The 13613-nt window shown below is 40.3% G+C and overlaps 1 protein-coding gene across 1 annotated transcript in view; it reads right to left on the reverse strand.

The window, feature by feature from the left end:
* Positions 1 to 13613, reverse strand: part of WDFY4 (WDFY family member 4) — a 288190-nt gene that overhangs the window by 167067 nt on the left and 107510 nt on the right. The window contains 6 exon segments of the mRNA XM_079138164.1: positions 226 to 395; positions 1159 to 1364; positions 3324 to 3423; positions 4964 to 5055; positions 5635 to 5796; positions 8379 to 8452. Of these exon segments, the coding sequence (XP_078994290.1) occupies positions 226 to 395; positions 1159 to 1364; positions 3324 to 3423; positions 4964 to 5055; positions 5635 to 5796; positions 8379 to 8452 (804 nt within the window).

Genomic DNA, 13613 nt, shown 5'->3' on the forward strand with positions numbered 1-13613 from the left:
GGGGTGGGGATGCCAGAAGGCAGAGGCTGAGGAGGTCACAGAGTTGATGGTAGGGTATTTGAAAGCTGTCTAGGGGTGTGGGACTGCTATGGAAGGAAGAGATCAGACACAGTCCCAGTTGGTAAAAGTGGAGGGAGATAAGCATAGTCTTAAGGAACTTCCTTAATCATATGGGATCAGAAAACCAAGTGTGTCCCTCTTCCCAGGGGTGATCCAAGAACCTACTTTCGGCCTGTCCATCAGCTCTGTAAGTGGCGTCTGTAGGAAGAAGGTGGACACAATGAGGTAGACTTCTGGAATATGAACACGGAGGGCCAGAAAGGCATTCAAGACGCGGAATCCAGGAAGCAGACAGGGGCTCAGGTCAGGTACAGAAGGGTGGCTCTTCAAGTTGTCTATTGATGGAGTGGAAAAGGCACAAAATTCAGGTTGAGAACAACTACTTCTGGTTAAGGTGGGTGTATTCACATAAGGGAGCCCCCTGCAACCCACCATACCATAGAAACACTGACTAGAAATACACATTAGTGGAGATGAGCACAATAAAGTGCTCAATGATAATTCCTTTTCCTGTTCCTGACATGCTCATTCATTCATTCATTCAGTGACAGATAATGAATGCCAACTATGTAGGAAGCAGCAAGTCAATTACATATAAAGCAACAAGGACATAGTACTTTGAAAAAGTATAAAGAATTCCAGACAATCAAGAAGCTTACAGTATAGTGGACCCTACAGACTTTAAGCAATTAAATACCTAAATAAATATATGCTTCAGAATTGTGATAACACTAAAGAGGAAAATAATAGGAACAGAAAGAATTAACAAAGGTGCTAATTCAGGTGGGACTCTCCTCTCCCTTGGAGGGAGTGGCATTTAAATCCACATCTGCTAGAAGAGGCATGCCAGGAATAGGAAGCAGTATGTGAAGTGTCCAGTGTGTAAACAGAGTAAGGAGCCTTTAAGGAAGGAAAGCAGCCATCAGAGACTGAAGAGTGGTGAGGCTGTGGAGGGATCCTGCAAGAAACAGCAAGAGGGCTGGGGCTGATCAGAGTGCATGGAGCTACAAAGGTCCCAACCGGAGAGGGGCTGGCTTGGTCCTCACTCACAACCCAGGGTGAGATGGCCCCCCTTTCTGGAGACAGCCATATGCTCACCCATTGCAATGTCCATGCCCTCAATACTTCGCTCCACCCAGGATCCTGCAGGCAGGCCATCTTTGAATCGCCCACGGAGGGAGGGGTTTGACAAAAAGTACAACAGCAGCTTCAATGCCAGCACAGTGGTGCTGGCATGCAGGTGGCCCTGCAGGAGCAGCAGGAACCAGTCAGGTCCCAGGTTCAGAAACATCTCTTCCTTTGACCTGGGGGTGTGGGTGTGGGGGGGGGGGTCAATAAATACAATCAAATATCTTTCAGTTCACAAGCAAATGACATGTCCAGAAAAGAGAAATAAAGTCCAGCCTCATGAGTCACTGAGGAAAGGTAAGTTAAAAGTTAGTATTTGACTATCACTTGATGAAGTACATATTACATTTTAAAGAATGTAAAATAAAATGCTGACAAGATTGTTGAATAGTTGATGAATATGTCTACTAATGGCCGTGACATAATTTGTTCAAAACTGTTTAAAGCAATTGGAACTACATATCAATAGATGTAAAACTGTACATGGCCCTTAATATTTTTATTCAGTATAGGAATAGCCACCCATCTCATTTAATTACCATCAATACAGTCATGTAAAAAACATAATGCTTATTTATCTCCTTTTTTAAAAGACTCTGGTCAAAACCAATCTAAACACAAAAGTCCAATATTTATGCATCTTTACCAATTTAGGCAAAAAAAAGGCATGATGAGTTGTCATTTTCAAACATTAATTTTGAAATGATGAGTCTAGAGAATACAGACCTGCTGGAAGGAACTGAATTGCAAGAATGTGAGTGGTCATTCCAGCAAGAATGATGGACTCAGCAAAGAACTGGTCTTCTGGGAACCAAAGAATGATCCATTTGTGCTGGGCAGTGCTCTCACCAATAGCTGCCAGACTAGGCCTAGTGAGGGTGTGGCTTGTGTCCACTGGAGTGAGCACTGGAGCAGAATGTGAAGAAACTGTCCTCTTTTCTAGCCCTGCCTCTGACATTTACTAAATGGATGACTTTGGCAGAGCACTTGATGTGTACTCTGGTCATTTTAGTCAGTGATGATGATAATGGTAGTGGTGGCGATGAAGGCAATAGAGATGATGATGGTGATGGTGATGATGATGGTATTGATAATGATGATGGTGATGGTAGCAGTTAGCTTATACAGTATTTACAGTATCTCAGATACCATTCTCAGGGATATCCATCTATTTTTATTCTCATACAGATGAGTAGAGAAAGGCACACAGGGCTTATGTAACCTCCCCTATGATTCCAACCTAGAGGTCCAGATGCCAAAGTCCAGGTGCTTAAGTGCTATAGTGCATCCCCTTTCAAAAAGATGGAAAAGGAAAGAGCCAATTAGCTCCTCTCCCAGGCATGTTCCAATTTTATCATGTTTTGATTTTAGAAACATAAAGGCTGGCAAAATTGTAATCACTGGTTCAAATTAACCTTTTAACCAAGGTTGCTTTACTGAGGGGTACCCCTCCACCTCCAGCCCCAAATACACCCACACACTAAACTATAAAGAGAAAGAGCAAGGAACTGGGCTCACTTGCTCAATGCTGCATTCAGGGAACCAGGAATAGTGTCATGCATACAGCAGGAACTCAATAAATAGGTGTTGCATGAGTGACTCCAGGGTTGCAGACAGGCAGTGGGGAGAGTTAATGGAATCACCTTTATCATTACACATTATTTTGAAAGTTAACTGAAGGCAGATACTTCTTTTTTCCAAGTTGGAGCAGTAACTAAAGCAAATAACAATAAATAGCAGAAGAATCTGGCAAGCCTTTTCCTTGATAGATGTCATTTAGGCTAACCATTTCTCCATTCTGCTGTCTGCCAAGTACAGGACATCAAAGTCAGCAATTGTCACAACTGCCAAACAATAACAATTACATGATAGCAATTGTGACAAAAAGAGTTTGTTGAAATTATACCAAATCTGTTTCTAGTTACTCGTGCCCATTGAACATTTGCATCAGAATATCTCAGGGCAAGGTCTGGTTTATTGGGTGGAGAGAATATAATTTTCTTTCTGACTAGGGCAGGAAATACATAGCAGAAAACAGACTCAGAGATGCTAAACTTTTCATTAAGAAAAGGTTTTAATACTGTACCCTGTATGAGGCAAACTCCTGCCAAATTGCTCTTCCTGGAGCTACTTACTCAGAGGACAGATGAAGTTGGGGGGAAGATATTACACTGAGCAGCATCTCCAGCAACTGGTTTCGGAGCCAGATTGTCTTTCCAGATGTTTGGCTTCCAGCTACAAAAAAGAAAATTCAGATTTGAGAGAAAACGGATGTAAAGAGACATAATATTTGCTGCGGCAAGCAATCATATTCATCAAATGCTTAGTTTACACAGGAATTGGTGCACGGATGGGACTCAAAATTTTGGCATTCAATTCTAGACTTAAATGTAATGCTTAAAAAGAATTTCAGGGAATGTTTCTAAAGTACCCTTTAACTAGAGATGTCTTTAATGCTGCCTATCCTAAAAAAAAAAAAAAAAAAAAAATTCCAGTGAAAGAAGTAATTTGATTTCTCAAGTGTCATTATTGTTAATCCAAAGAACAGGTTAATAATATTTAATATGTTTGGTTCAAGTTACAGAATTAAGTCCATAGGAAAAGGGAATTGAACCAAATAAGCCCACTCTTGGCCCATTTTCTATTCCCTCATTCCCTCTCTGCTAATAATTTTATAACCAATTCAGGGTACAACCATGCACAGAGGTAGGACTGATGAAGCAGCTTGGAGGAGAAGAATCAGATGTCCCTCTATTTGGATGCTGGCCCTGTCACTGATTAAGTTCCTAATCTCACTAAGCCTCAGCTTCTTCATCTGCTAAATGGGAACAGTAATTCCCATTTTTAAGGCTTAATCTTAGGATAAAAGGTGATATAATTTATCTAAATTGAGTAAAGATGTCCCAATCTTTTGCAATGATTAGACTGTCTCATATTTGTCCTGTCCAATAGAGTGACCACTCACCTTGCATGGTGACTGAGCACTTGAAATGTGGCTAGTGCGAGGAACTAAGTTTTTAATTTATTTGATATTAATTGATTAAAAATCAAATTTAAATGGGCAAATGTGGCTACAGGCTCCCATTTAGTGAAGATCTAGAGGGCCTGTGACAAAGCAGTTGACATGGCTCCCTTCACACCCTGGAAGAGGGAATGTTGCACAAGACAGGGCTGCTGTTCTGTATCTAGATGGGGAGAGAGAGGGACTCAAAGAAAGAAATCACAAATTTGTTCATTACAAGAAACCCAAGGGATTTTTGAAGCACAGGGGGAGACTTAATCTGGCCTGCTGGGACTGAGGACAGCTTGTCCAGTGGAAGAGGTTATGGGGAGGAGTGGGCAAGGTACAGCATTTCTGGAGAAAAAGGCATGTCCAGAGCAAGGACAGAGTCCACACCCTCACATGCTGGGACCTGCAATGGAATTGGGACTCATCAGGGCACTGGGGGTGGAGGTGGATTCAACCAGGAAGGGAGGTCAGAGTATAAAGGATCCCATGTGCTAGTCCCCAGGGATGTGACTGTCCTGAAGCCCTTGGAAGCCACTCCAGGGTTTGAAGTAGAAATATAGGAATTGATTTGGTCTGTGGCCTTAATCATTAAACTGCGACCTCCCAAGTCACTGCTTTGTATCCTATGTATGCTGTGGATACCTTCCCCTTCCTTTCCCTCAGTTTCTCCCTCTGCAAAATAACCTCACAACACATGCCTCCTGAGGCATTGTAAGGGTTATCCTGATGCCTTCAGGGAAAGACATCTGGGAAAGGTCCTCTTACCAGGCATGGAAAGGTCCTGGGCTTCATCCACGCAGATCTGCCTCTCGTTCACTGATGAAGGCTTGAGGGTGTACACAACAAACAGCCCAATCCTTTATGCAACAGGGAAAGAAGGACAAGCTCAACAGGGGGTGCAGCCCGTGTCTCCTCAGCTCATGTTAGTGTTTTCTAGGTGATCCACCCAAGAACCGTTTCGAGTGTGGGTTTGAGGGGAATTGTGGTATTCTGTGATCAAAATAGTATTTCCAGAGACTTCAAAAATCTGTTGGAATTCTTCAGAGATATTAACTCTGGCTCTTTCAGATCAATATATCAGATAGGTATGAGGAAAGAGAAGGCTGAATGTGGTACCAGTGTGGACTGTTCTCTGGGAATTCTGCAGGAGGCAGACCGGCCATCAGTTGCTAAGGATGGCTGAGCTTATGGAAATTCTTGAGCAGAGCAGGTTTGTCTGAACATCAGGAGGCAGTAGACAGATAGCTCTGGTAGGGACATTTGCCTCCCTCATCCTGAATCAAGCAAGCCTCCTCTTCTCCCAACTCTCAGGCTCAAAAACAGAAACCTCTAGAAGGTTCCAAATGATGTTGAGTATGATGAGACAGAGGGGTCTATAGTCCCTTGTGAAATAGTCTGAGGCCCTGCCCTTCACCCTGGGAAGTTTAATCGGGTACCTGAGCACATCACGGATGCTGAAGTGGCCCCTCAGCTGACAGCCCAGAATGGCAATGATGGTGGGGATCTTGGAGGGGGCAAGACGAGGCTCATTGAAGAGAAAGACAAGCTGAGGTATAAGCTGTGCCTGGTGAGCAACTTCAGCATTCCTGGGTCCTTCCCTGGTGATCCCAGAAGAGAGAAAATAAAAGCTTTTACTGGAATGAACCAAATTTGCTGTGTTTCTGCTAAAAAGATTTTCCAAGCTAGGCTGGTTCCATGGCCCTCTGACTCCAGTGCTCTCTTGGCAACTTGTCAAGATGCTGTCAGACACCCATCCAATATGCATCTGCCAAGTGCCAGAGTTGCTGGGCATGTGCCTCCCGTCCCTTCCACCCCACACACCCACCCCCGGAAACCGCCTTCAAAGACAAACCCCAATTATTGACTTTTAAATTCCAAGCCTCAGGGAAAACTAATGCTAGCCTCAGAAAACACAGAACAAAGACAGCAGACATACATGTGACCGAGGAGCACTTCCCAACAACCAGGAGCACAGGGCCTTTCGCAGCCTGTCTGGGTGTGTGATCTTCCTGCCCGCCCCAAACCACAAAGTGGATAAACATGCCACAGAGTCAAAGGGAAGAAAGACAGAATTCAAGTATCCACATCCCCCTCCTTAAGATAATCACAAAGCCAATTTCCAGTAAGTTCTACTCCCCCAAAGAAAATAACTCTCAGGGTAAATGTCTGTTTCTAAGAAAACAAAAGGTATAAGTACAGAAAATGAAAAATGGGGATGTGAGGACATGAATTTGGGTGGATTGCTCTTCTTGAACTGTCTTTTTGGTATTAACATACTAAATTCTGCCAAGTTCCACATTCCTGAGATACCGGAGAGTCAGGAGCATGCCAATTCTATGTGATTGACATGTATCGACTGGACAGAGGTAATGTGTGTCCCTCTATCCATGAGTTGTGGCTGCTTTCTCTTCTTTCCTGTCACTGCCCTGAGCAGCCTGTCTTTCCATATTCCTTCTCCACAGAATTGTGTCTTATTCTTTTCTAAATTTCCAGCAGTAAGAATGGGGTATGAAATGTAGTGGGTTTATAGTAGATATTCAATAATAAAGAGTCCAAGTGAAAAGATGTTTTTAAATGCATTAAAAACACTAAAGGTGCTGATGGTCACTAAAGTGGTCTGGCCATGAGGAAGTGGAGGGTTGACAGGCTTGCTTTGCTGTCTTGCTTCTTCCTTATCCTGGTCACAGTCCTAGTGAGCAGTAGACAGATGCTAGTTTTATCTCTCACTTTGGAGCTACCTCTTTCTAACTCCTTTCCATCTGTGCTCCAGACCTGGCCATGGGACCCAAGTTGGCCCAGTGAGACAGATATGCTCTGTGAAGCTGCCCAGCAGCCACCTGGTTTCCAGAGGAAGAGCTGCAGAATGAGCCAGTTCAAAGGGAAGCACAGGCTGAGTGGGAGACAGAGCTCAGATGCAATCATGAGAATTTCACCCAACCTTGGTGCTGATCTACCCCTTTCACTTGCACAAGTCAATGAATTCCTTCTTCAACTTCCATTTCCCACTTCCTTCCTCTTTAATCTGGTTTGGGTTGTATTTCTGCCACTCGCAACCAAAAGAGTACTGACTAATTCAAAAAGTGACTTGAAGATGTCAGTTAGAGGGAGAATGGGCTGGCACAAAAGGAGGAATGAAAATGTTTTCCTTTGCTGGCCACACTTGTTGAACCCTGGTTAGGTGCTAGTCCCTGAGGCTGCAGAGACTTCTTCTTTATTATTTTTTTTTAGTTGATATTGGTCTGTTATTTATTAACCCAATGCTAAAAAAGATTCTAAAAACAAAATCAAAAGGAAAGGCATTGCATATAGTCAATTCTTAGTACATTTAGATGCTTCCAAACAGAAAACTATCCAAAACATATTAAAACATGATTCCAAATAAAGTCTACACAGTTTTTCCAGTTCCAACAAAAATAGTAAATATTCACTACAAATATATATATATATATTTGTATTTATATATAATATATATATTGAACAGATAAATATATCTGTTCAAAATGCCTTGACTATTCATTAGACATAATCTTGGAGAGATGCTTTAGCTATTCCTACATGTAGGCATTATTAAACAGTGATATAATGACTTTGTATGTTACATCAGTTATCTATTGCTGCATAATTAATTACCCCAAAATATATTGGCTTAAAACAACAAAAATTTGCAGTCTATTCTCATTATTTATTTTTTTATTATTTTTAAAACTTTTTACAGACTGCATTTTGATTCATTGTACACAAATGGGGTACAATTTTTCATTTCTATAGTTGTGCACTATGTGGATTCATACCATTCAAATAAGCCAATCCCCCAAAAAAACCAAAGGCCAAATGTTATCCCTGATAAGTGGATGATGATATATAATGGAGGTGGAGGGTGGGGGTGAGAGAACGGAGGAACTTCAGATTACATAGAGGGAAATGAGAGGGAGGAGGGGGTGGGGGTATGAAAAATGGTGGAATGAGACAGACATCATTACACGAATGGTATGAATCTACAGTGGCTTCTGAGGCCCCAGAATTTGCTCTCCTGAGACTTAAGACTGTCAGAGGAGAGAGACCTGTCCTACACACATGGTCCACTGGGAAGGAAGCACTCCCACCCGTCATCCTGCCTTCTGGTCCCTTCCTGACATAAAGATATTAGTTTTAACTCTGGGACTGCCAGAAACTATCATACCTTGGTGACTGAAGGATTTCCATGAGATGAGAAAAGAGGGCAAGCTCCAAGTTGTCTGCAGTATTCATCCAGAGCTGTAAGGCAAAATAAATGTATGCTACATCCAAAGAGCATGTGAGAGAGGGTTTGTGGGCAGGGCGCTGGGCATGTTGTCTCCTAGCTTGGAATCATCAACATGATTTACTAGCTCTGTAATCAGACAGCTCTCCTGGTACCTAGAAGGTAGGGAATGTCTCCCTGCTACTGGAGGAAAACTGAAATGCATTCATCTCCTCCCCTTCTCTAATGCTGCCTGGTACTTCATGTAAGTCTAGATTGCAACCAAGGACATCTGTCTCCAATGTTTGCCCACTCCTGGACCCACAACCAATGAGACCACACACTAGATGCATCTTGACTACACTAAATTTTGCCATGAAAATTATGGAGTTCCCACTTTAGAGATGAGAAAATAGGTTAAAACAGAACAGTTGAGTGACAGGTTCCACTCACCATCAGCAAGTGGTAGGAGTAGAATTAGAAACCAGATTTCACCTTTCAGATTTTACACTATACGAAATAAGCCACACCCAACCTGGCTATGCAACATTTTCTTCAGCACCCTCATCTATAAAACCTGAAGTCCAAACTTGATACTGCACAAGAGAATTATGAGTGATATATGTATGTCAAATGCACTGAGATTCTAAGGATGAGGTTTATCACTCAGATTGTCTTCAATCATAGCAAAAAAAAAAAAAAAAATGAAGCTGATAACTCTCCCTCTGTGGCAGAATTGATGGTGTGCCTTTATGTTTCATTTCAATGTCCCTTTAGAGAGCTTCACTATTTTTCACCTTTATATGTTGACAATTCTAGTATTAGGCCCAGGATGTAGGAGGTTCATACATGGAGCTCAAAGAGTGCACCCACAAAGCAGCAAAAAAAGCTCACACTTACAAATAATACCATTTGCTTAAGGTAAGGGATGCCATAAAAGTCCTAAAACAACATTATCGTAGTTGCCTTTTACCCACAAGGAGATACATTCCAAGACATTCCATTGATGCCTGAAATCACTGATAGCACAGAAACATATATATGCTATTTTTAATTTATAAATTAGGCACAATAGATTAACAATAATAACTAGTAGTAAAACTTGATAACTATCATGGTATGTGAATAATAAAAATTTTAAAAACATGAATTCTTTGTTTATGGAATTTTCCAGTTAATATTTTTGGACCTCGGTTTACCATGGGTAATTGAAACTATGTAAAGCAAAACTGCAGATAAGGAGGAACCACTGCATCTTCATTTACAGAGGAAAGAGAGGTGCAGAAAGACTAAGTCACCCTTAGTCTCTGGTTGGCAAAGTCTGGTTTCAAAACCTGCTCCTTCTGATCATGGAGTTCGTTCTCTTGCCTTTGCATTGGGGTCACCATTGGGGGCAGACAATAATCCATAGGGTCAAAACTCAACATTACTTGAAGCTGGGCATATGCCCATGGTTACATCCCTTTACTGAAGAGGAAATGCAAGAGAGCCCCAATGGATATAAGTTTATTAGGAGCCCTGCAAATGCAGGACCATCCCTCTCTAATCCCCAGAACCCAGTATCATACATGACACACTTAATAATAATAATCCATTCAATTTTTAAAAATCAAAAGCGAAATTAAACAACATAAAATATGTACATTGCTCTTAAGCCAAAGTCTGGCAGAATCCCAACCCTCATAAGTACAGTCACTGACCAAAGGCACCCAGAGATAGGGCAAGTGCCTTTTGGGATGGCTTGCAGAGGTAAGAGTGGGGTAGTCAGGCATGATACCCTGACATACACATGTATGAGACTCTAAGGACCCTGAGTACTTGGAATATATATTCATGAAATTGATCTTACAGCAAACAACATGTCATCTTCAGTGGTGTTCAATGCAGACTTACAAAGACATGAACCTGTGATATCCAATAATGTTGACCCTTTCATCCTTCTTATGGAAGTTTTCAGTCCTCCACTTCATTTCCAGCCCTTAGAACAATAATAACTTACCACCACACATTCAAGGTTGCCTATCTCTTCTAGAAATCATTGAACACAATATTAAATGTCTGAGTTTGGGGGAAACATGTATAATTAAAATTTTGATTGTTGCCTATGTCACAAAACCTAAACTAAGGACTTCATTGAGATACCTGAGATTTGTTTGAATATCAAATAGATAATGTGCCAGATTTTGCTCTCCCCAATCCCTGAGACCTCACTGTCAGAAATTAGTTGACCTGTCCCTTTCATAAGAAACCAGAAGCCTAAGACTTGAATATCCTCAATTTCCTGTTCTTCCTCACTTTACAACTTCCTATTCTTCCCTCCCTCTTAACTTCCTGTTCCTACTTGCTTCTAGAATTCTTGTTCTTCCCCTGCTACCCACAGGTCACCATACATCTCGCTCCTCTGTGAGTGAGATTCCAACTCACCATCTCCTTTAAGGGCTTGTTCTACCAATAATTTCTTCTCCTGCTAGTGTTTTAACTGCCCCTTTTGCTGCCCCTTCACTCTTAAGCTACATTCAGACTTGTGTCTTTCCATCTTAGTCCAAAATAAGGGAAAAGAAAAAGTAAAGAAAAAGAAGGAGTTGAATTCCATCAAAATAGAGAAAAGATCAGTAGAACAGAGGAAAGGGATTGAGAGGGAGTGAGGAGGTTAGGGAAGAACGGTGGGATGACTCTGACCTCACTTTCTCATGTACATATGTAAACATACCACAGTGAACCTTGCCATCATGTACATCCACAAAGGACTGATTAAAAAAAAATATTTGAGTATAAAGCAGAAAGATCAGTACAGTAGAGATAAGGGAACAGGGGGAGGGAGGAGAGAAGGGAAAGGAGAACTAGGACTGAATTAAAGCAAATATATTTCATGCTTTTGTAATTATGTCAAAATGAATTTATACAAAATGAATATTATGTGTAACTAAAAAGAACCAATAAAACAAAACAAACAAAAACATAAAACCAAAGGCTGAGACTCCCTCCCCTTTATTTTCTAATATCATATTCATGATTTTTGTAGCTATACCTATGATTAATTTCACATGTACTTTTTTCATTTCCTGTACCACTCTTTTTGCTCTTGTTGTTCTGATATTAAAATTAACCTATTAAATGGATTCATAGTATAACCTATTTCTAGAAAGAGGTCTTAAGCCTGGGATGGCTTATTACCTGAGGGGTAGAATTTCTCTATATGGTCCCTGGGCCTGGAGTTTCCTTTGGGTGTGATTTGTAAAGATTTAAACCAATGATTCCATTTATTTGATGATTATAGGATAATTTGGGGGGTTTACGACCTTTTGAGTAAGCTTCAGAAATGCAAATTTTCTGTGAGATTGTTCAAATGTGCTATTTCCTAACTTATTCGCACAAAGCTTCTGATTTTGTCTTTTTGTTATTTCTGTAATTGTTCCTTCCTCTTTAGACTATTATTTTTTATTTTTATTCTTTTTCAATTTTTGAATTTTTATTTTTATTTAATTTTTGCTGGGGATTGAATCTAGGGCTTTGCACATGATAGGCAAGCACTCTACCACTGAGTTACATCTGCTCTTGATCAATCCTAGCAGTGATTTTGTCTATTTTACAAAAACCAGTAATTGTCCTGTTTATCTTTTGATATTTTTCTTTCCTATCTTATTAAGTTATGTTCTTAACTTTGCTTTTTCCTTCCTCCTTTCTCTGAATTTTGTTTTTGTTTGATTGATTATTCTAACTTTTTGATCTACAAGCTTTGTTCATTAATTTCAAAAAAAAATTTTTTCTTTCTAATATGCACATTTCTCTGGAAGCCCTGCTTTCAGTGGCAACTCAACCATATTTATACATGTCGCATTACCCTTGCCATTAAATTCTAAGCCACTTCTAACTTGAATTATGATTTCTTCATTGATCCTCCTTTTTATATCACTACCTTTGCTTCATTTAGGTTTCAAAATCTTTCAACTGAATTTCTTCAGTCATCTCTTGACTAACCTCCCTGTCCCAGGGCTCCTGCCACCAGAGAAACATACCCAAAATAAACATGTTATTCTTCAGCAGTTTGGCAAAACTTATCAGCAGTCTAAGAAGTGTAGAATGGAGTGAATGGAGGGGAAGGGGTGTGGGGGTAGGAAGGATAGTAGAGTAAAACAGACACTATTACCTCATATATGACTGCATGACCAATGTGATCCTACAACATGTACAATCAGAAAAACGAGAAATTATACTTCATTTATGTACAATTTATCAAAATGTATAAATGCATCCATCCTACTGTCATGTATAACTAATTTCAGAACAAATTTAATTTTTTTTTTTATTTTTACAGACTGCATTTTGATTCACCATACACAAATGGGGTACAACTTTTCATTTCTGTGGTTGTACACAACATAGATTCACACCATTCATGTAGTCATACATGTACATAGGGTAAAGATGTCTGTCTCATTCCATCATCTTTCATGCCCCCTCTCCCTCTCATTTCCCTCTACAAAATCTCAAGTATCTCCATCCTTCTCTTACCCCCATTCCCCTATCCCCATTATGTGTCATCATTCACTTATCAGAGAAATTATTTAGCCTTTGGTTTTTGGGGATTGGCTTATTTCACTTAGCGTGATATTCTCCAATTCCATGCATTTACCTGCAAATGCCACAATTTTATTCTTCTTTATGACTGAATAATATTCCACTGTGTATATATACCACATTTTCTTTATCCATTCATCTGTTCATTCATCTGGTTGGTTTCACAATCCAGCTATTGTGAATTGAGCTGCTATAAACATTAATGTGGCTGTGTTACTGTAGTATGCTAATTTTAAGTCCTTTGGGTATAAACCAAGGAGTGGGAAAACTGGGTCAAAAGGTGGGTCCATTCCAAATTTTCTGAGGAATCTCCACACTGCGTTCCAGGGTGGCTGCACCAATTTGCAACTCCACCAACAATGTAAAAGTGTGCCTTTTTCCCCTCTCCCACCCCAACACCTATTATTGCTTGTGTTCTTGAAAATAGCCATTCTAATTGGAGTACGATGGAATCTTAGAGTTGTTTTAATTTGCATTTCTCTAATTACTAGAGATGTTGAACACTTTTTCATATATTTGTTAATTGCCTGTATATTTTCTTCTGTAAAGTGTCTGTCCAGTTCCTTGATCCATTTATTGATTAGGTTTTTTTTTTGTATTTTTGGTGTAAAGTTTTGT

Source organism: Sciurus vulgaris, assembly GCF_902686455.1.
Source record: "Sciurus vulgaris genome assembly, chromosome: 4".
NCBI lineage: Eukaryota > Metazoa > Chordata > Mammalia > Rodentia > Sciuridae > Sciurus > Sciurus vulgaris.